The following is a 23707-nucleotide window of genomic DNA, read 5'->3' as shown; positions in this document are numbered from 1 at the left end:
ATCACCACATCTTGCATTCATTACCTCAAATACCTCCCAAATCGCCGATGCGAGGGAAAGTGGTCTGACAGCATTTTCTGAAACTTCCTCCTTTTTGGTGGAGAACTTACCCAGAATCTTGCCACCAGTTGACTTTTCTGCCCCCTGTTTAGCAGTGCTCAAAGGTAATGAAAGCAGAGCTGCTCCATCATTTTTGGCATTTTGGCAGCTCTGTACTGCTTGTTTCCTTTCACTGATGTTGAGCATCACGTCCTGATCTTTCTAGAATCAGTTGATATGGAAATATTTTTCTTGTTTTCATTTAAAATCTTTTTGTTGCGTTTATTTAAGCTGGATGGTATATTTATTTGGAAAAATCACCAGCATGCCAATCCATGGCTCTTGGCATATTCACAAAACTAATCATGCAATAAACATAATTCCCTTAAATTTCTGTTCAAGCACTTTGATCCTAATGCTGTTAGGAAGGTCCTTTCATTCTGATTTTCTTTGTGAAGCACCAGGTGTGACTGCAGTGGTTTTAGGAGATGATGATGATAACAAGAGGAAGGTTTACAGTGCCTATAGCATAAGGGCTGTGGCTTATCTTTTGAAATATTGCTTCTCTATCAATTTACGTACCACAATATTTCTGGGTTTTTTGGTTGGCTGGTTGGGGTTTTTGTTTGCTGCTGTCTGTTTTAAGAAACAACACCATCTGCTATTTTCCCACCACCAGCATGGCTGGCCAACGCCATGCTGACGATAGTTGCCATGCCTCTGCCACAGGCTGGAAACAGCTTTTCAGCAGTCACGTTTCCAAACACTTTGGCAGGGACAGGTTGATCATGGGCATGCCCAAGTGCACGTGATCTTCAATTCTAGGGAGCTGGTCAGTGGAAAAGGCAATACAGTACCTTGGCTGCACCTTCAGGGCTGCATCCGGAGACAATTCTACCAGTGCAAGTCTTTCTGCTGACTTCAAAGAGCCTGGGATGAAGATGCTAGTTCACAGAGAGACCCCCATCCACCCTCTGGAACTTTGAAGTATTTTTTACTGAGTGGGAGGAAAGGAAAGGAAAGGGAGAAAGGGAGAAAGGAGTGTTTTTTGTCTGTGCTTTTCAAACCTTTAAAGAAAGCAAGGTCAAAGCTTACCTCACTGCGGCATTGTTATTGATGGACGTTGTGAGTGGGTTTCCAGCGATGAAAGAACCCTGCTAATGAAATGCAAAGTTTCTTGGGGTCAGGGCTAAGGGATGCCTGCAGCAAGGAGATGTACCTCTGCCTTCGGTCACGTGGCACTGAGATAAGTGTGCTATTGAGTTGTTCTGTGCATATGGCTCACATATGCTTAAAATCTACGTGCCAAGTAAAAGTTGGAATTACCTGAGAAGAATTAGAAGGCAGTTAAGAAGCAGGCTCTTTGCAAAGGAATTTTCAGTCTCTAATACTTGCTTACATCAGGTTATCCAACCTCTCTTTTCTGTCAGTGCAAATGAGATCATAACTCACATGTGCATGAAACCAAACGCGCAGCTGCCTCACTGTAATATATATTAAAGGCAGACATCAAAATGATTAATTCCAGCATCTCGGTAATTACGTTTCAGTATTAACAAAATTAGTCTAATTATGCCTCCATCTCTAGGTGCGCCAAAAAGTGCATGTAGACCTGCCACATCTTGGCGTGGGATGCCAAGATAAATGTCACAGTCTGGCTCCTTACCAAATTCAAGTGATTTGTAGAAGGGGGATAGCAATTTTGGAAATGGTACCATATTTGCAAGACCTAGTGTCTGTCAACCAGCTTCATGGTAGACATGACAGAAGTTGATTAAGTGGGTTTGGTAGGAGTTGATGTTTCCTTTTGCGCTGCCGATGTTCGCTGCCTGCGGAGAGATGTTGAAAGAATGAAAAAATGAACTTAGGATGAAATTTGAAGGCTTACGGAATTAAGATAACATTAACTCAATCTTTCTTCCCATTGATACTGAAGAGGAAAAAGTGAAGTTTATGAATCTCAGTAACTTGTAGAAGTCTCATTTGGGAACAAGGGACTCCATATCCTCTGTTTTCCAATGTAAGATTGGGTGTTGGTCTTGGCGAAGAGCAGTTCCCAGCTTCCTGCTGTTAGGGGCACGCTGATGTTTGGGGATGCTCCATGAACCTGTTGTTTGTGCAGGTGGAGAGCAGCAATCAGTGTTTCCAGCAGGAAAAGGGACCTCAACAGCTGTCCCCTCACCTTCAAAAGCGGAGCGGCTCTGGGTGTCCCTATGCCATCTATACCAGCACAGTGCACGAGTCAGTGGCCAGATCTGTGTTGACCTCTTGAATGGCCCTGAAATCCCATTGAACTTGAGGGATGTTGGCTACCTTGGCTACCTCTTAGTGGCCTTACAACAGGAAAACAGCCTTTTTCAGAGCATTGCTTATGCAAGCTTTTAAGTAACAGCAGCTGATCTTATGAGTTATACCCCTTTCTTGCCGTGTCTGCCTGAACTTTTTCATTTCAGAGCAGGCTTTCTGCTCTCTTGTTTTTCCATATACCTCTAAACAAAATAGGGGCTGAATGATTTGGAAGCAGTGCTGTAATTTAAAATGATCACAGTTGTCAATGCAAGTGCCAATTTCTGCTCTAATGGATCTTCCAGAACCGCTACACATGTGATCTCTGTAGTGTGTTAAGTTTCAAAAGTATTCATAGGCTGGGAAGAGTTTGGGCTGTAATTTATTTCTTAGCAAATACAGTGATGGAGCAGCTCCAAAAAGAAGGAAGAAAGCTGATCTCTGCATGGTTGCTCCTCTTTGACAAGAAAGCAGAATGTTTTATATTGAAAGATGGTTGGATCCGTGTGTTTGCGCTCAGGCTGCCTGTGATACAGCATGTAATGAGTTGCATAACGTGTAATGAAGAAATTGAAACTGAGTTTCTGGGTGCATCATGCTGAGTAAGAGGCTTGTTCTACAAGAAACTGTCATATTAAATTCTTGTCGTGATTCCAGACCCCTTTGATTCCTAAATCTTTTGGAGGAGACTAATCTGAAATCAAAGTGAAGTTGCTTGGGGTTTGCATGCCAGAAGCGGTCACATTTGAAAAAGTTCAGTGAACCTGCAGAGGGAGGTTGAAATGCGTTGCCTCACTACAAAGCTTGCAGCTAACATACCTGCTGCTTTGCTTTTTGCTTTCATTCCTCCAGCTCTGCCTTCTTCTGGGTTGCTTTCAAAATGCATAAATCTTAAGGATGAGCGTGTCCTGGTTTTCCGCCTTTGTTTTATTAAAAAATAAAAAAAAATCAGCCTATGCTGGTGTAAAGTAAAACAAACAGCAGCTTTACTACTGAGGACATGGAAAAACTGTGTTTTTTGCCCCTCTGCCTGGTCCTCTGTGCAGTTACTTCCCTCTGTCAAGGTGCATATCACACTTTACCCCCTTCATATAGCAATTTTTGACCTCCCATTGTACCAAGGTAAATGGAAACGGTCCCTTTCGCGTTCTTCTTGGTCCAGCTGAAATAAAACATAGCCATGGCCCTTGCTGAACCACATAGGTCGCCCTGCACCAGAGCTGATTTGTTGTTACTTTATATTTACAGTGTTCTGTCTCCTGCGGAAGGGGCCAAAGGCACCGCACTGTGTACTGTTTGACAAAGGAAGGGAGGCATGTAGAAGAAGATTATTGCAAGCACCTTGTTAAGCCCAATGTGCAAAAGAAATGCAGAGGGGGCAGATGTCCGAAGTGGAAATCAGGAGATTGGGGACAGGTGAGACTTGTTGTATACCCTTTTGCACCCTTTGATATTCCTCTTCTATCAAACCGGCTAGAAGCCAACATGGTTTTCCCATCACTTCTGTCCTCTTTGCAAGGGTTAAGGCTTGAGCCAGCTCCTCAGGTGGTGTATAACTATGTTAACTCCGTGGGCAGCAGTGGAGCAGCACTGATTTGTACACAGCAGCTTGCTTTTGGTGTCTCTGAGAGCAAATTCCTTGTATATGTTAAGCTTCTGCTAGGAAAGCTGTTAGTGTGTAATATTATGAAAAAAACATTATTTATTCGTGTTTTTAATGTTGTTGTTATTTAAATTTGCCAGATCACAAGCAAAATCTGCTTTTGTTTTGAGAAATCTGAAATTAATTTTACTATCAGCCTCCTGCGGAAGCCTGATGAAGAATCAGAGCTGCTCATTAAAAATGCTTTTCGCTACCTTCTGTTTCTTAATATCATCATCGTTTCACTTTGCTTCATTGAAATGTCACACACTGGTTAGGTAGAGCAGAGGCTGCTGGTGTGGGAAAGCACATGGAGCTCTTAAGCATCTTGTTTGCTGAGAGCATACCTTGAACCCTTGTTCTCCTGAAAAGAACGTTTTTGTTTTCACCTTGAGTCCAACCGCACGGCATTTTTAGCTCTGAACTTCAGTTCTCTATCTACCTCATTAGTGTGCAGAATTATTGAAAGGCCCCAACTAAATGAACTGTTACCTTGTAAAAGCATCGCGTTCTCTCGCGGTCTGTCTTGCAAAACACCAATTCTCACTGCATGCAAGTTGCCTACCAGATAAACCATTAACACACCTGGGCACACAAGGCAGCGTTAGGATGGAAAATAAAAGGCCATTAAATGCGCTTGTCATTTCCCATTTGCACCTCATTTAAAGTGAGTGCTGCTGAAAGCAGTTCTTCTTACAGCTAATAATTGTAAGCATAATAACGCAATGCTCTGTCGATTGCTTTAAAATGCACTCATAATAATTGATAAAAGTAAGTAAGTGCTCTAAAATTCCAACGGTCCTCCACGTGATTGGAGTTAATTTTATGCAAGGGGAGAAAGTAAGGAGGTGATTTATGGCCTGCAGTATCTCCTGTGGCTGGGCAATTAGGGAACACTGGGATGCCATGAGCAGCAAGCAGCAGCGCTCCGCTCTTCTGGGCGTTCTGCATTCAGAGGCCGGGCAGTTCCTCTCTATGTTACAAATCTGCTGTCCTACAGCAAAGCATTTCTAGTATCTCTAATAACCGGGAAAAAAAAAGAAAAAAAAAAAAAAGGCTTTTTCTCCAAGATCTAAGTGTGTTTGTGTTTGCAGTGAAATGTCAGATGTAATGTGTTTGGATCTTGTAATTGCTATCAATTATGGCCATTTACTTTTCACCAACGTTTCTCCCTCAGTCTGATATTTACACCTTCTAGCTACAGGCTGCAGTCGTATCTTGTGTTTTTACAAGGCACAGCTTCTCCACATCTGAGCTGCTGCTCAGCAGCTTGGTGATAAACCTCAGGAGAAGGAAAGTGTACAGACTGCATAGAAAGGAGGCAGAGGCTGCTGGCAGCCCCTAGGGCATCACACCTCCGTCTCCCCCAGCCTGAATAGCTTCAAGCCACCAGCTCCTAGGGTTGAGCAGCCCACAGCTGTATGTTCCCAGGACAGGCAGAAGCTGCTGACCAGTATTTGGGGTTGAAACTTGTTTAAGATGCTCTCTGGGCAGCAGTTATCCCCCTAGGAAAAGGTGTAAGGAAAAGCTTCACCCTGACTTTTCAATAATGGGCTAAAAACTCGTTTTCTAAGTTCCTAATGGATCAATAAGGATGCACATATTAATTGTTAATTCAGCAAAGAGTAATTTGGTAAAAGCCGTGATTTAAATGAATGCCTTTTGATTTTTAATGCTTTCTTTCAGAAATACACATCCTTTCTCTTCTGTCTATATAATATCCCTTAAGACCTAGCAAGAAAGCATTCAAATCGGGAGGAAATTAAGTACTGCCAAACAGGTTACAGTGTGCAGTCACAACAGTAGGAAATGCTGTCTGAAAGAAAAAACAAGCTGTTAGAAGCATTGTAGTGCAGATAATAACTTGAAGATGTCTGAGAGAGAGAAATTCGGGCTGTTCCTGCTGTGCCTGGAAGCAGGCAGAAATGTGCCCACAGTATAATAGAGATAAGAAAAGCAGTTCGTTTACAAAGATGCTAATTTTCACAGTTCTACAGTGTATCCTGACTTGAGTGATGTGCATGTTGGAATGTGTGCTGGAAGGAATTGCAACTGCATTATAACTTTACATCTAGGTTGCTGTACACCTTCTTCTATATAACAAGTTTGCTTTTTCTTAAAGCCTGCTGCAATGACAATCGTGATGTATTTTGAGCTGTGTATATTGAACTGCTGGAACTACATAATACTTAAGGTCCCTTCCCAGCCAAGCCATTCTCTACAGGAGAAGTAACACACAGAGCCTCGCAGCTCTGGGAAGCCGTCCCATTGAACTGCGCATTCAAGCTCCGAGCATTTCCCCCTGCTCGGGCTTAGATTTGAGAAAACCTGACGCTGCTGAAACCAGCAGCGAGAACTCCTTCTGCCTTCAGCTGAGCCAGAATTCAGCCTGGCTGGAGGCACAGCAAAGCACAGATCCCCGCAGCAACCCGTGCCGCTCACCCACCTCTGTCCCTTCCCGCAGTGCTCGGTGTCCTGCGGTCGCGGTGTCCAGCGGCGCACGGTGCAGTGCCACGGCGGTGCCCCGACGGCAGCGTGCGACCCTGCGAGCCAACCTGCAGCCCAGCGGGACTGCCAGCTCCCCGAGTGCCCCACGCATCGCTGGGCTGCAGGCGAATGGCAAGCGGTAAGCGGGACCCCTCCCGCCGGCCCCCGCTCGGGCTCTTAATGGGGGTGGGGGGGCCTGGGTCTATCTGCGTTGGGGTTTTAGGGGTTGCATGCTGGGCTTGCCAAAAAAGAAAAGAAGGCGGGGGAGATGCTAATGCGTGCTGGCTGTGATTCTTCCCTTGCTGTGCTTAAGGGAGAGCGGAGGAATAGCACGGTGGTGTTAGTTTATTGGTTCGTGCTGCCCTGCGTTTGGCTGGGGCCTATGCAAATATGGAGTGGGTTTGGGGTGCGGTGTGCTTGGGTCTGGTTTGTGAGGTTTGTGGCCCTCTACAAGTAGAGCCAGCCCTGCTGCTGTGGGCACGTAGATCTGGAGGAAGTGGTGAGCATGGTGGTCCTTGCTTCACTGCCCTGTTCCCTCTGACAGTTGCATGGGTGAGCTGCCTGGTGGTGCTGGGGTATGGGGTGATGGTGTTCAGGTGGTCCTCAGAAAGTGGCTGCCTAAAATGCTACAGAGGAGAGGCAGTGAAGGGTCAGAAGTGTTTGGGACAGGAGGACAAAGAGTTGCTGTTCTTGGGCTGTGAAAGGAGCTGCCAGCTTTGGAAATGGGAAAGATGATGAAGCTGAGTCCCATAGAGGGGATGGGATCCCCCATCACGAGCCCTCAGTGGGGGATGCAGGGACAGAGGAGGCAGAAGGCCCCCTGTCAGAAGCAAATGCCTCCCTGCAGAACCACTGCTAGATTCTGCACCCTTAGGACAACGAAGATCCCACTGGTAGTGCAGGTGTGGGATCAGAGCCTGGTCCTCTTCACCTCAGTGCCTGCAGTAGTGATTAGCTCTGGAGAGCAGGATAAACATGAATTATGGTCACTGTTATGAAACAGTTAATGCAAACAAGCTCAGCTTCGTTCCATATGATGTGTTTATAATCCCAAGTAGTGTCTCCATGCATAAGGGTGTGGGTCCTTGAGAGTCCTGCACAGTGCCCTGTTGCTACCTGCCATGAGCTGAAGTGTCCCAACACAGCACAGGCGTCCCAAAGTAGCAGCAGCCTAGAAGGCAGCAGCAAAGCTGTGGCAATGAACTTCTGCTTCAACAGAGCCCCTCAAATGTCCCTAACTAATAGATTTACAGACAGCAAACAGCACGCAGTCACAGTCCTTGTCCAACAGCATCGTTAGCACAGAAATGTTGTTTGTCCTACATCTTCCTTTTGCCTTCTTTCCCTTATTTCTGCACTTCTGAAGCTGGTGGTGATAGCCCCTGCCTCCCACCCTAACCCTAAGGTGGATGCTAATGTGTTCCAAAGTTTCCCAGGGCTCCCCACTGTACCAAGGAAATCTCAAACATTTTTAAGGTGCTTTTTATTCCTGGTGTTTCCTCACCCAGAGCTCATGGTTAATAGGAATGTGCAGGTGTCACCTGCTGTGAGCTCAGCCCTGTAGCTGATTCCAAGCAGTTCAGAGCACTTATTTTGTTCTGAGGTACCCGGTATAAATGTAGCATCTCCTTATCCCCAGCCATAAGTCCTGGCTGTGCTACCTGCAGTGAGGAGGCACAGATTGCATTAGTATTCTCCAAGCAATGAACCCTAATTGACATGAAAGCAGGATGTAAAATAACATCCCTGTGCTGCCCTGTTCTTGATTTCTTATCTTTAAAGGGAATCTGTCAAGAGGGTTTCTTGTTGCCCCATTTTGTTGTTGCTCAGAAAAAGTTTGTTTTGCCAATGAGAAGTAATAGGGAACTTATTGAAAACCATTTACCACTTAGTTGTTGGGTCAGTATTAATTAGCTGTTCTCAATTCCCACAGCAGCAAGGAGAACATCAATAGAAAAGGCCCATCTATGTCAGGGATCACCAAGAGGGGAAAGCAATAGAGAGGGTCTGAGTATGAACCTGTGGGAGGGACAGTGCACAGCTCTGGAAGCTGCAGAATCTTTGACATTTGCTTTTTGGGGGAAATGAAGGCATGCTTGCATGCTTTGGATTGCAGAGCCACCCAAGGGATGTCTGCAGTGCCTCTGGAGTGGGGCTGTTCCTCATCTGCGCTTCACTGTTTGATTTAGCAAAACAAGAAGCACAATGAATGCTTGCACAAAGCAATGCCTTTGGGATTTTTTTTTTAATTATTATTATTCTAGAAGAGTTGCAGAACTGCTTGAAACAGTCCTTAATTTGATCTGTGGGGAAAATAGTTCACAATTTGGGAAAGAGATGATTTTTGTCACATGCCTGGGCTGTTTTTCAGCTCTTGCTATCCATCTCCATTGTCCCCTGGCCTTGCTGTTTTATGTGAGATTTAGATGGGTCATGAGCATGAGATTTCTTACAAAATCTGTCTTCATACCAAAGGAAAAAGCCTTTTCATGCCAGCTGATCTGTCTGTTTCTTGTGTGAATTGTGTCTTATAACCTTGCTGTGGCCAATTGGAATCTCTGCAGTGTTTCTTTGATTTGTTTTATTATTTGTATTATATCTCACTGTCTTTGTGTTGTATTTAATGTCTCAGTGGGATTATTTTAATTGCCAGTTATCCCCAAAATGCCAAAAATCAAACTGCAATTAGCTGATGAGGGCAAGATGCACAGAGCTGGTGCAGCTTTAGTTGGCCGTATGACCATAATTTGCAGAGAAGACCAAAGCAAGGTGATATATAAGGTTGGATGTTAGGAACAATTTCTTCTCAGAAAGAGGGTGATGTAGTGGCACAGGCTGTACAGGGAGTGGTGGAGTCACCATCCCTGGAGGTGTTCAAGAACTGTGGAGATGTGGCACTGAGGGACGTGGTTATGGGCATGGCGGGATGGGTTGATGGTTGGACTGGATGATCTTAGTGGTCTTCCCCAACCTTACTGAACTATAGTTCTGTCTGTCTGAGTGTGTCACTCTCAGCAATCAATGATCTTAATTGAGTATGGGCTTTCAGTGTGGTTATTGCTCATGACCGATGTCGGAATACCCACTGATGGCAGAGACAGTTCATTCATCAAAAACTATCAAATTTAGGCTTAAATATATGTGAGGAAGGGGAAATATGAGAGCAGGGAAACTGAGCATCCTGCTGTGCACCAGCGATGCTGCACTCCGTGCAATAACCCAATTTCCCATTTTCCTTACATAATAGGGAGCTATCAGAGGCAAACACATACAGCATGGTTTCTTTGCTCTCTGGGCAAATCACACTCCGGCAAATTCCTCTAGCCACTTTAGCATGGCTGTGCTTCAACACAGACCTAGGAGCAACTTCCACTGCGAGGACTTAAAGCGAGAGAGTAAATAAGGTTGAAAAGCTCACGAAGCCCTTGGGGTTTCTTGGCAGACTGCGGGTTTTGCAACATTGGCTGTTGCCTAAGAGCTGCTGAGTTATTCCTTCAGAACAAGGCTGCTTTGTAGGGCTGGATCCCCCTCCCATCCTGCATGGTTATTGCCAATTTATGGCAAATATTACACTGCGTATTGATCTCATTTCCCAAAGTTATCAAATATTTTGATTTTGACAGCGTTTGGCAATTAGGGGGACCTGCTAAGATCTGCTAATTGCAGGTGAGCTGGGAGTGCGGGAGCTGCTGTAACGAGATTAAACTGGCACAGTCCTCCGAGCCTGGGAGACTTCAAACAGTGCTTCTGTACCACTGGGGATGGTCTGCTTGAGTGTTTTATCCATTCCTGAGGAAAAAACATCCCCTGCACGTTACATAAAATGATTACCTTCACGCACTTTTTCTCCTTCTTAATCCAGTTAGTTGGAAGTGTTAAGAGCTCATTACAGACAAGGACTGAACAAAAACATGGTTTTGCAGAGATGGTCATTTGTGTGTGCTGATTTATTTTGTTTCATTTGCATTTTTTGGCCATACAGATTGCTCCCAGGAGCATTGCAAGTGCTTTGTGGGCAGCAGGAGCAGTCTCACAGCCAGGGAAAGGATTTGAGCAAAGAATCAAAACCTTGAGGTCTTCATTAGACCTCAGGGAGGGTTTGTGCTCAACCAGCCTGGGTTGGGATCAGGCAAGGCAATGTTTAAAGAAGAACAGAATCAGAAGATGCATGGATGAAACTGGTCACAATGAAGGGAGTGGTGTTGTATTGTGCAAGGGGCAGCTGTCTCTGTTTAGTGGGGGCAAGATGATGGGGTTGGCCAATTTCTTTCTCACTGTTCTGGCATGTCCCTTTGCATCTCCTGGTACCACCACAGCTGGATCCCATCCTGCTGTCTCAGCTCCTCTCCATCCCTGCACTGTGCCTTGGCACCTCCATAGGTTGGGGACAGATGGGCACCTGGGATGCAGGTGTTGGCACTGTTCACAGATATGCCCCCATGAGATGCCCAGTTCACTCAGGCTGCTGGAGGAAGGCTTGCTGGGTGTGGGGATGTGGGTTGATCTATCGAAACCCCCGCTGGGTTGGGTGAGCCGCTGTTTCTTGTGAGCAGTGCATGAAGACGTGTGGGGAGGCGGCTCGGTACCGCAAGGTGTTCTGCGTGGATGAGAGCAAGCAGGTGCAGAGCAGCACCCACTGCGACGCCAGCAAACGGCCCCCAGAGATGGAGAGCTGCGGGCTGCCGCCCTGCGAATACATCTGGATCACCGGGGAGTGGTCAGAGGTGAGTCCTCATCCCTGTCTCCAACCCCAGGCTGGGACCTGGCCACGCTGCCCCGCTCCCTCCTCTTGCTGCCCACCTCACTGGGATATTGCAACAAGGGCAGGGCTGCATGGTTTAAGGAGTAGTTGTTGGTTTGTTTCTGTGTGCAATTTCCCTGCTGGACAGAGAGGAGAAGGGCTGCAGGAGATGGCCAAGGTACTAAAACGAGAACACCAATGTGCTCAAAGTCCTGGCTGCTATCAGGAGGCAGTTTTCTTCCAGAGCACATCACATCCAGCAGGCACTCTCCTCTATTCTGCTCTATTTCTTTTTACTATGCTCTACTCTATTCCTGGGTTCTGTTTTGCTCTGTTCCGTTCTATTCATGGGTTCTGTTCTGTGCTATTCATGAGTTCAGTTCTGTTCTACTCATGGTCTTGGTTCTATTCTATTTCATCCTTGGTTTCTTTTTGTAGCAGGCACTGTATGCAGAGGCATACAGCACCCAGGGTATAATCTCAGCCTGCTTCCCTCTTCAGTGAGCACAGGATTACTTTCCACTTGGAAGGACCGCAGAAGGAAGTGAGGAGACAGCTGCTGACATAGCCCTGATTAAAAAGAAAGAGCCAGGATAAAGAAAAAAAAACAAACATTCTGGGACTGAGGGGAAGGAAGGAAAGGCATGCCATCCAAGAAAGCACAGGAAGGAGAAGGACAGAGAAGGGAAAGTCTTGAGCACTGGTTTTCTTCTAATTACAAGGAAAACCACCTTTCTTCCATCACCTTCATTTCAGCATTTTGACCATTTTCTTTCACTATGGGCAAAAATAAATAAATAAATAAAAATAAAAGGAGAAAACCCAGATAGTAGATATCTCTGTTCCCAGGGGATTACCTGCTCCTTTCTTGACACGTGGAGGATTGTGCCCAGGAGCCATCCAGGCACAGGTCCTGGAGCAGCACTGGTGTCCAAGGCCTTGTAGCTATTCTGCGTACTGATGGGTGTAATAGTTACAGCATTCCTTCACAACAGTTTGCCATTCCTATAAGTGCTGACAGATGCTTCCCCTTGCCCTCAGTGCTCCGTCACCTGCGGCAAGGGCTACAGGCAGCGCCTGGTGTCGTGCAGCGAGATTTACACCGGCAAGGACCACTACGAATATGGCTACCAGAACACGGTCAGCTGCCCCGGCACGCAGCCACCCAACATCCAGCCCTGCTACCTCGGGGAGTGCCCTGTCTCTGCATCCTGGCGCGTCAGCAACTGGGGAAGCGTAAGTTTGGCAAACCAGATTTTTTTTTTTAACCAAAAGAATTTTAACCAACCTGTTTTTCTTTGTTACGTATTCCTAAGGTTCGGTAGGGGAGTGGTGTTGGAGAGTTGCGTGAATGAATGCATTGAGTGCCACTGATGCTGTGTAGGGTCCTCTGCTCTGTGCTGAGCCCTGTCGTATGGGGGGGTCATGACACCCATGAGTGCCACAGTCACCATAAAAATTCAGTTGTCGTCCAGATTTCTGGGCATGTTGAGGGTCTTGCTGATTGCTTAGTCAGAATGTGAGGTACTGCCAGAAAAGGACCCAAAACTACTGTGCTAGAGTAGAGGGAGTGATGGATAGCTGGCAGCTGGGGCAATACTGCTTGTCCATATGTGTGAGCAAGGCTTGGGAAACAGCAACAGGCTGAACTCTGGTAATCTGAGCCTTAAAAGCTCAGAGCCTCTGTCTTTCCCCGCCTTCTTCCCTCTCCTTACAAATGCTGGGACGTGGCAGGGGAAGAAACTTAACCTTTCTGTTAAAGTTATTTGTACTTCAGGCCCCAGAAATGGCTCCACACAAGATCAAATTTTGGTTAAGGTGATAACATTTCACTTCTTTGGGCTTCTAACATTCTTTGAAATGTGGCAGTTCTCCCATAAATTTGATTTATTAACCCAGCTCAGGCATTTGTAGGAATTTGTCAAACCTTTACGAGGCAACGAGGGTCAAGTCAAGCAAGATGTAGTTGTCACAGTAAATGGCAGGGCTGTTTGAAACCCAAGTTCCTCATGCCCCACAGGAAGCCTCAGATCCTCCCTGAGAGTCAGGGCAGAGGGATTGCAGCAAAGAGCTCAGTCTCAGTTTGTTGGTGTTTCCACCCAGAATTTCAGTGCAAAACATTCAGCTTGTTAATGCAGCTCTGTTGAGAAGAGTATCCATTTCAGAGAGCATGTTCTTTGGGCTGCTGAAGGTATCAGAGACTACAAAGTGCCATGACCCTGCTCACCTCTGATTATCAAGGGGTTTACTGTAAATTACCTTTTGCTCTGCTTCATGGTGAAGTGTCATGGATTTGGAACTGATGAAGAACAAATGCCAGGTTGCAAATGGTGTGGTAACCTTCAGCATTTCAGCCTTCATTTGGGCCATCTGAGCACACAATTTATGCAGATTTTGCCATTTTTCTGGGCAGTGAGGGGAAAGGGAGCTTGGAGATGGTACAGTTTGGTTAGAAAACAGCAGATTGTGCCATGCTTGTTCAGAGGCCTCTGCCAATGTCCAAGCAATGCTTCCAGCCACCAGGAGAGGACATCTAGCATTCAGTCCTTCTGGTGAACATTTCTTTTTGTGCAAGCTTCCCACTGCAAAAAAAGAACATTTTTGCTTGAGCACAGTGTTGACCTTAACCAACATAGTCTCATTCACTAAGTAGGTAAGTGCTAAGAGAAGTACCATCTTCTTGAAATTATTAAGGATGACGATATAATGAAGGGATTAATAATCAAAGAGGCTACTTCTGTGATTAAAATTCAATCCTTGCAAAATGGAGACCTTTGCCACTGCCTCTTTATAGAAGGAAATTGGTTCTTATGGTCCAAAGCCCAGAAGCCCTTGAGATAAAACACGACCCTCTGCCTCTGGTCTTGCAGTGCTCTGTGACCTGCGGGGTTGGCATCATGCACCGCTCAGTGCAGTGCCTGACCAACGATGACCAGCTCAGCAACTTGTGCCTTGTGGATCTGAAACCCGAGGAGAGGAGGACGTGCCACAACGTCCACGACTGTGAGTCTGCAGCTTTGCACCTTCCTTTGCTTTTCTTATGCCTTGAGCATCTGTTCCTGTCGAGCTCCTGGAGGTGTGCAGTATTTCCAAGTGTTGGGAGCCATCCAGCAAAGCACTGAGGCGCTCCAGGGATGCCTCTTAGAAATGAACACATTGCCTTGCTGCTTGAGGTGCCTTGCAAAAGAAATGTGCTATACCATCGCTCAGTGATGACATGCAGTTCTGGTTTCTTTCAGGTGAATTACCGAGGAGCTGCAATGATGTTAAAACTCTCAAAGGTGTCACTGAAGATGGTGAATATTTCCTTAAAGTCAAAGGGAAGACGTTAAAGGTGTGTTTCAGCTGCAGACTGATTGTGCATTTTCCCAAGGGGTAGAGGACACTGTGTGTTCTCCTCAATTTCCACTTGCACTTCCTACTTTCAGTTTTCTGGGCATTTCCTTCGCATACCTTGCCTGACAAAATCATGACTTCTCTCCCCCAGGTGTATTGCTCTGGGATGCAGACTGACAGCCCAAAGGAGTACGTGACCCTTGTAAATGGAGATGCAGAGAACTTTTCAGAAGTGTATGGATACAGGTAAGGAATCCCTTTAGTTCTGAGCTTCCCAATGTCTTTGATTGCTGTGGCAATATTTTCCGGTCATGAGTAGAAAGGGTTTTCTTTTGATTCAGATTGCATAACCCGACCGAATGTCCGTATAATGGGAGCAGACGAGAAGACTGCCAGTGTAGGAAAGATTACACAGCAGCTGGGTTTTCCACCTTCAGCAAAGTAAGGCTGGACCTGAACACTATGCAAATAATAAGTGAGTAAATACAGGGCCTTGCCATTAAAAACAAAATCATGTTTATTTTACACAAATGTAGCTGTAATTATAAGCAGGCAGTAGTATCTAGTGAGGCTTATTGCTGAGCTCTCTCTTTGAAAGCTTTTAGACCTGGTCACCTTTGCACTTAGAGGCTGTAAGCCAAGTGCATCAGAGACGCCTACTGGCAGTGCTGGTGTGTGGAGGAGTGGAAGAGACTCTTGGAGGGGTTGAATCTGGGGAGATAACTGGTGGGGAGAGGGGCTGGGGGTTTGCAGGACAGGTGGTGACTGCAGGTGTGCAAAACAAGTGGTATCCTGAGACCAGCACATTGAGGAGCTGGGAGCTTCCCTGCTGCATGGGGACAGTTTCAGTCCTTTTGACTTCAGGGATGCTGTCAGTTTCCAGCAAACGTTTTAGAAACATAATGCATTATTGGGAGCTCATTCAGTAAATAGTGGCGATTGTTAACAAATCAAAATCCTTTCTCCTGAAATGACTCTCTCTGATAGGGTTTTTGTCATTGCTTTATGTCCAAGCCAAAAGACCTTCCAGTCTACTAAACTGTAAAAAGCTGCTATAAGAGCTTCTAGGTTCAGATCCTTAGAAAATTTGATACCAGCTCCCTGATGAATCTCAAAAGATGCTGGGCACCCCTGTCAGGCAGGAGCTGTTATGCATCCCCATCAGAATGGGGCTTCAGATCTAGAGCAACACATCCCATATCCTTTTCAATCCCTGAGCCCTGGGCTGGGGGCGGTCTTTGGACAGTTTTTTGGCTTTGTTCAAAAGGAAGATTTAGAAATTGTCTGATAGAGAGATAAAAGCAGAGTTAGGGCTTCTGGTTTTGTTGTTATTTATATCTGGGCCTTACATCACCAATGTATTTGAACCCATCTGTAAATGTGAGTGTATGGGCATTCTGTGAAACTCAGTGCTGGGAGTCATGTCTGGGATGAATTGGGGATTTAGTATTAAAAGTCTAGAAGGTGAGGTCTTAATTAATGTTCAAAAACAGCTTCAATGAATTTAAACTCTAGCGAAGAGCATGTTTACGTGTGTTTTTTTTTCTCTCCCTGCATCTTCCTTTCTGTGTTATTCACCAACTCCTCTCTGCAGCAACTGACTTACAGTTTGCCCGGACGCATGATGGACGACCAGTTCCTTATGCCACTGCTGGGGACTGCTACAGCGCAGCCAAATGTCCTCAGGTATTTGACAATAGCATTTCAGAATAGGAATTGGTGCCTTTTGTTATGTACAGTTCCCACATCGTGGACTCTCCCGGACTTCATTTGCAAATGGCACTGAACAGTAAGTTGCACTCACAGGCAGCAGAGGGCATCCCTCCATCTCCTTCCCTCTTTGCTTTCAGGGCTGGGACCTTACAGCCGAGCTTTGCAGCTTAAGGATTGGCTTCTCACCTCCGGCAGGCTCCTGGCTGCTTATGTCCATCCACCGACCAGACAGCAGTTATGGGGAGCAAAGCTCACAGCCCTCTGGTGCTGTAGTGGGTTGGGGCTGTGACCAGAAATGGAGTGGGATGGGGTTTGCCAGGGGAAAACTGGGAGATCTGTGTTGGGTGCTGATACAGCCATGAATTTTGCATCCATTTTGTGTATATTGAAATCAGGAGGATAAAGGACAGAACGTATTTAAGAAAAAACGAAAAGAATTTTTATTTTACTGAAGGCTGAAAAAAAAAAAAAAAAAAAAAAAAACCTCAGCTCAGTGGAAAATGTGGAAAATAAGAACAAGTGTGCCCTCTCCAGTTGAGGAAGGGAAAGTGAGAGCAGCTGCCGTGTTCCTGGGCATTTTCTCCATCAGCTGCTGGAGCATTTCAGGTTCCACCATTTGCCATGGGAAAGCCAAGAATGCCCTCAACTGGCAAACCATGAAAAAGCAGCAGAAAACTGAGTGAAAACATTGAAAAACCAAGCAAAGCCCCTCCTTCCCTGCAGCTACAAATGAGAAAGAAATTCCTAACCGGAGACACGCTGCGATTTGTGCAGTGTGTGCAAATCACTGTCAGAGTGATGGAGAAATTGAAAACACCGCAATCAAGATCCCATTATACAGTTGATGCTGTGAGAAGTGTGGCTGTGGCACAGGGCTCTGGGGGTAACCAGGCTTCTCTCCTTGCTTTTTAGGGTCGCTTCAGCATAGACCTGTATGGGACAGGCCTGTCTTTAACGGGAACGGCGAAGTGGCTTTCCCAAGGGAATTATGCAGTGTCAGAAATTCAAAAATCCCCAGTAAGTCATAATGCAGTAAGTCATAATGTTAATTATGGTTCTGCCCGCTCACTGGAAGTTTCTAATTGCCGACATCTCTCAAGGAGACGCTAACAGAAATCTAACATCTGACATGAGAAACGAAGTGTTGCCCGTAATTGTAATGGGGGGACCCTAGTGGGTTTAACTTGATCAGAGTTATTGCAATTAATTAGTGAGCCTGCTTAGTGGTGAAACTGCAGGCCATGCGTGCTGTGGGACAGGGCTACCTGTAATTAGCTGGCTAAGGTGGGCAGCACTGGATTTGATGAGCAGGGATCGACCCCAGGAGGGTCCCAGGATGAAGATTCAGTGGGCATGGTGGGGATGAGTTGATCTTAACAGTCTTTTCCAACCTTTATGATTCTATACATTCTACCTTAAGGAGGTCACCAGAGGCATTTAACAGTAAGCAATTCGTAACATATCCTCTCTTGGGCTGCTTTCAGTTTCCTTTGAGAGAGTTGGCCTTGAGCCTTGTTGGTACTGGAGCTGTTAAAGGAGTCTTTTTGGCAGCTTTGGATGCTGCAGGTCCATGCTCCAGCACAGCAGGTGTAAGGGAAATGGCACAGACCTCACATGTTCACTCTGACCAGTGCTTGGCAATTCTTCTCTCTTCAGAAAGGAAAAGCCCAAGCAGCCCTAGGGGTTGCAGAGAGCTGATGCAATCAGAGTTAAAACAAGGGGCAGGGAGGCTAAGGGACAGCTCTTGCCTCTCTCACCCGGTGGCATCTGTCAAGCAGTGCTCCAGGGGTATAATTGTAGCAGGATCAGAAAGAAAGGCAAGCGAGAAAAGATGACAGCAGCCTGCTGCAATCATGGATCAATTGTGTCAAGGGTGGGATGGAGCTCATTTAAAAATAAATGCTTTGTGCAAGCTTGTCCTGCACTTAAGTCCAATTTTCTGGTAATTGAGGGTTGAATTCCCGCCAAGGACTGTCTGACCATTGAAATGACCAAGAGGAGAGCTCTACAGAGGTGGGACAAAGAAGGCCATGTGTAGGTGTTGCTGATGCTGGCATCAATCCTCTGACTTGAGGCTGGAGCTGCCTGCCCCACTTGCTGCCTCATTTGCTGAGCTCTCCAGCCCAAGGTCAGCATTCTTTTGGGTCTGTGCTGACTTTGGAGATGAAGAGCTGAGGAGGGACAGCACCAGAGCCCTTCTGCATCCAGGCTCTGCCCTCCCAAACAGGTGTTTCTCTACAAATGTCCTCCGTGCCTTTCCCATGCTCACTCACCACCAAAGTGCTGATGCTGCCTAGATGTGTTCTTTTTCCTGCATGATCCAAGATTGGCACTCATTACAGCAGAACAAGGGATTATTCACTGTGGAGCAAGTTGAAGAAAGTAGATGCCCTTGAGATATCCCTTCAAATGGCCTTCTCTTTGGGCATCTTGCAACGTGATAAATCAAAACTGCCCTTTCTTATTTGTGTTCAGCATCTGAGCTGGCAATACTAAAGGGACTTACATTTGCATACATTTAAATATAACTATAATTTTGTAGATTGATTCAGGCATTGTTTGTTTTTCTTCTGAGACATTCCCTATTGAAGCCCTGACTGGAATCATAGAATCGTTTGAGTTGGAAGGGACCTTTAATGGCCATCTGGTTCAGCTCCCCTGCCATCAACAGGGATACCTACAGCTCCATCAGGTGCTCAGAGCCTGGCCCAGCCAAGGCACGTCTCCAAGAACGGGGCACCCGTCACCTCTCTGGGCCTCACCACCTTTATTAAAAACTTCTTATATCCAACCTAAATCTCAGCTCTTTTAGTTTGAAACCAATAGAATAACCCAGAGCTGGCTTTTTCAAAGTGTAGAGTCCTCACGTGAGATGTGATTTCTGCTTTTGCCTGCAGGATGGTACCAAAGTCGTAGGAAGATGTGGTGGTTACTGTGGGAAGTGTACCCCGTCGTCTGGAACAGGCCTCGACGTGCAGGTGTTATAGCAATGGTAAGGCCATGGCCACCGAGCATCTGGCTCCCATTTCCCAAAGCCAACTCATTGCTCAGCCCTGGGCTTTGGGCTCTAGGATTTGGCCTCCAGAAGGCAGAGCCCATGACGTGTGCTCCCCATCTGTGCCTTGCAGGTTCTCTGAGAGCAGCCCGCGGAGATGAGACGGATGAAGGATAGCGATGCAATACCTCTGCCTCCCACTTTTTTAACCTGTTTATGTGTGTATATAGATCGCATATTCTTAATGTACAGTATAATATTTATGTTTGGAATTATTTATTTTGATTTAATATTTTTGTACGTAAAATCATTATATTAAGGCTGCTTTTACTATTTTTATTTTTTATTGTTAAATCCTGCAGTCAAACCACTGCATTTTGCGTACTCTACATTATATGTAGCATTATGACAAGTGATACTTTATTGTCACTGTATTCAGTTGTTTACTTCCAATCAGTAATTTTCCTTCAGTTACGGGCTGCTTTAGCCCTCCACGGTGCTACACAATCTGCATTGGGGTATTTTTGGCATTTCAATCTGTCTTGATGTAAGGAAAATAGACAAGATGTGCTTAAATTTTAATTTAGCAATTAGGCTGACAGCACTCAAGGAAAACATGACAATGAATACAGTGCTCGTTGCATTAGCAATCTTTATCTTTTAGGTATGTTTTGAATTTCACATGACCTCTGTGGCCGGTGCTGAAAGCGCTGGTTTGGTGCTAACATGGTATTTATTAACGCTCAGTAATTTTAGTTAATCCGCTGCCTTTATCAGTGGGAAAAGGAAGAAAGCAGAGAAATTGTCAGGAGATTCAAATAGAATCAATCGTAGAATCCATCATCAGTAGATTCAATCATAGAATATCCCAAGCTGAAAGGGGACCCATAAGGATCATTGAGTCCAACTCTTGTTTCTATGCAATAGATGGAGATCTGCTCCATGTTCAGGAAAATTCCTACAGACACATCTTCAGCAGAGCCCTGTTTTGTGTAGAGCTCCAAAAAACACCCATTTCCCTGCTAATTGCATGTGCCACCGTGCTTCCCTCCTCCATCTGGCAGCAGGGCGATGGGACCGTATGTTCCCTGGGCTGAGGAGCCACAGCTCATTAGGGACACGGTTACAAAATCCTAACGTATGTTGGCTGTGTGGGATCCTGCCACCCGTGGGGCTGGTGGGGACGCAGGGGCAGGGCTGGGTACCACATCCCAGTGATGCTTCCCACGCACTGTGCCCATCTGTGGTGCCGTGCAGCGTCAGCACTGCTGTGTTTCCAGCAGGATCAGCTTGTACTCTCACAGTGCTTCCCCCCACCCCACAAACAGGCTGCTTGACGCCTACTTCTGTACGGCTTCCTATCCTCCTGATAAGGCATCTGTGCTCTTTGCTGTCCGCGATCCAATGTACAACCAGAACTTAAGTGTTTTCTGTAGTGTTTTTGTAATGGAGAAACGCGGCTGTGCAATGCCCTGCCTGTACATAGCCTGCTGCTTGCAGCACTGCGCAGAGCTTCGTAGCACGTTGAACGGGGGTGATGTGACCAGATTATTTTTGTAGTCTATGACTATGTCCCTTAATTCTTTCTCCTTGATTCTACGTAGCAATAGGAAAACGTTGCCCCAGCGCCTTACGTCGGGGCAGCCGGGAGCACGAAGGACGAATTTGCAGCACAGAACTGCCAGCATTTCAGAAGACTCGCCCAGCTAAGTCTTTAAATTTGGGCTGCAGATATTCAGCAAACCCGACCTCAGGATTTTCTGCATAGCTCCCCAAAGCAGAGCTCCCTGCACTTGTAACCCATGCGTTTGGCAGCCCGCAGAGTGAGACTTGTCAGCCTGATGGTTGGATGTTAATTAGTGGGCATCCAATTTGGGAGCAGGGTTGGGTTAAAATGCAGCTAAAGAATTGGTGCTTGGCACTCACCAGTGTGCCCTGTCGCTCTCGTTAATGTACAGGCTTAAAGGGGAGAATGAGAATCGTACTTATAATTAGGGGTGTTTTTTTTTTATTTGTTGTTTAATAGCACGTACAATAAGTGGATGTGATTATATCTTAGGTTGCTATTTCACCTATGTCTTCTGCCTATATGACAATAAGAAATGATACCTCCCTGTGAAGAAAAAAATGCCAAAAATACCATTTCAAAGGTCAAAGAAAGGGGAAAGGGAAAAAGGGAAAGGGAAAAAGGGAATGGGGGAGGGAAAGATGGAGAGAAAAGGGAAAAGTAGCAAAATGGAGTAAGTGATGTTTTTTTTTTGTAATGATAACTGCTCATGTGTAACTTGTGTAGGGTAAAAGGGAAAATTGCACTTTGAACTTCAGAGAGAAACGGTGGTGCTTAGAAAGTACAGGCTTATTATATTTTCTGTAATGAGAGGAATGGCTACTTATAAAAGGAAAAATTATTTTGACCTGTTTGCATTCCTTTCTGCTGTATGGTTTCATAACAGCTATTAGCAGAGCCAGATGAACCTGAAAAGAAGTATCAAACTGTAAGAATTGATAGATCACTGATCTTATGATTCATCACTGGGCTTCGTTAAACAGGATCAGACTTTGAGGAGCAGAGACATGGGACACTCCTAGTTCAGGAAACAACTCCGGGTTTTGTATGTCAATGCCATTATTTTTCTACAAACTGTTGTGGGGTTTACTTTTGTTGGGTTTGGGGGGGATTATATTTTTCTTTTTGCAAGCACTTTCCTGTACAGTTGGTTTTTTTTGTTTTTTTTTTTTTTTTTTTTTTTTCTTTCTGATGATATTCAAAAAGGAAATGGAAAGATCTGTAAGACAAGTCAGTTTGGTCTTTCTGCATTTGCCATCGTATTTTAATGCCTGTATGCTATTGTAGAGGCAAAATACTTTGTACACAAGGGAATAATACAGTGAATGGTAAACATTCCGTTCTGTGCTGGTATTTATTTGCATGCTCTGGGTTCCCTGTTTGCTTGTCTCATGCAAAAGGAGTGTGGGGAGGAGGAGAGCTGCATGCACAGTGCTGTGCCCGTGGTCTGGGAACCTTCAGGGGAACACAGTGCTCTGTGACTGCTCTGGGTGCTCCCTGACTGCTGTCCAGGTGTGGGATGGTGTTCCCAGAGGGGACTGCTATGGGGTGATAGGGGCAACAGGGAGCCCAGCCACTCTGGACAATTGTTCCTGTAGGGTGAGCTGGGGTAACCTGACCTCTTAACAGTGCGATTTAATAAAATCAGCCAAAATAAATCAACTGAGAAAAAGCCACCACAGCCAACTCCAGCAGCATTCCTCAGAGCAGCCCCATGCCTGATTTAAGCACGCTTCTCTTTCAGTTGTACCAACCTTCTCCAAACAGTGAATCCCAAATGGCCTGGAGGTTCCATCCCTGTGAAGATGACAGCCTGGTTTTGCCCTCATTGATAAGCAATAGGGCATCCACGCAGATTCACCAATGGGCTCAAAGGCCAAATTTAGCATATTAGGAAACCAAAGAATTTCTCTGTTCCTGTATGCATTCTGATTTGGAAACTGAGCCATATGCAAGCGTGCATTCCAACTGCATTCTTTTTGCAATTATGTAGCAGTAGAGATATAAATATACTGGCCTATTTCCTGAAGTATGATCTTCTTTATTGTAAACTGGCAAGTACACGTTTTAAAGGAGACTTATTCTTCTTCACAACTTTTCATTAACCATTTCCAGATTTCTTATTTTTAGCAAATTTTGACTGTGTTGCAACTCGCTTTGCTTGGCAATTTCAGGGATGCCAGCAAAGAAACATGGTTACAGATCATTGCAGAAAAGCGCTTCTTTCTGAGCTGAAGATCTGCATTTCTGTGCTGTGGCAGGCAACGTGAGTCCCAATGAGCACTGCTAATTAGTCAACTTTCTATAAACAATTTTATGTCAACACAGCTCGAAATAAACTTCAATGCTTAAAAATGAGACTCAAACGCAGAGATGGATCAGGAATTAGATGACCCCATTAATGGTTTACTGCAAATCTTCACTGATTATCGAGGAAAAAAAGCAGCTTCTAAAATGTTGCTTTGGGGAGAATTGTGAAGTCAGGTTGAGGATCTGTGACCTGATCATGATCAGCTGCAGCATGGAATTGTCACCCCGCCAGCTCCCAGTACCTGGAGGTGGAAGAAGAGCCTTCTCCTGGCTGTTTGGTTTACAGCTGGAATGGCCTCAATGGCCCCTGCTGGCACCATGGCCATTAGCCTGTGACCAAAAGTGTCCTTCTCTACTGTCATTTTTCTTTAATAAATGATTAAAAAGTCTCCGAATGTGGGCTGCTGTGGAGCCACGTCACCATGTGTGGCTCCTGAATAATATTTCACTTTCCAGCCCAATATAATGATGGGGTTATTTTAACACTTTTGACTGTTGGCTCCAGTAATTCTGTGAAAATTACAGTGCACTTCTCCAGCCTTGTTGCATAGCCTACCACTGCTAATTGCTTCAGAGGCACAGTTGATCTCT

At 45.6% G+C, this 23707-nt stretch overlaps 1 protein-coding gene across 8 annotated transcripts in view; it reads left to right on the top strand.

The window, feature by feature from the left end:
• ADAMTS9 (ADAM metallopeptidase with thrombospondin type 1 motif 9) overlaps positions 1–21994 on the top strand; it is a 66612-nt gene extending 44618 nt beyond the window's left edge. For 4 of the 8 annotated variants that reach the window (XM_048957114.1, XM_048957113.1, XM_048957116.1 and 1 more), the window contains 12 exons: positions 3574–3741; positions 6432–6593; positions 11008–11178; positions 12237–12431; positions 14066–14198; positions 14435–14529; positions 14683–14777; positions 14873–15006; positions 16126–16217; positions 17157–17261; positions 19142–19236; positions 19373–21994. In XM_048957114.1, the coding sequence (XP_048813071.1) occupies positions 3574–3741; positions 6432–6593; positions 11008–11178; positions 12237–12431; positions 14066–14198; positions 14435–14529; positions 14683–14777; positions 14873–15006; positions 16126–16217; positions 17157–17261; positions 19142–19231 (1440 nt within the window). In that variant the 3' untranslated portion in view covers positions 19232–19236; positions 19373–21994. Of the gene's footprint in view, positions 1–3573; positions 3742–6431; positions 6594–11007; positions 11179–12236; positions 12432–14065; positions 14199–14434; positions 14530–14682; positions 14778–14850; positions 15007–16125; positions 17262–19141; positions 19237–19372 lie in introns of those variants that run through there. The other 4 variants (XR_007379236.1, XM_048957117.1, XR_007379235.1 and 1 more) reach the window with 4 other exon arrangements.
• Positions 21995–23707: the final 1713 nt, after the last annotated feature.

Source organism: Lagopus muta, chromosome 11, assembly GCF_023343835.1.
Source record: "Lagopus muta isolate bLagMut1 chromosome 11, bLagMut1 primary, whole genome shotgun sequence".
NCBI classification, from domain to species: Eukaryota; Metazoa; Chordata; class Aves; order Galliformes; family Phasianidae; genus Lagopus; species Lagopus muta.
The sequence above is the reverse complement of the archived record's forward strand: the minus strand, read 5'-3'. Positions and strand labels throughout refer to the sequence as shown.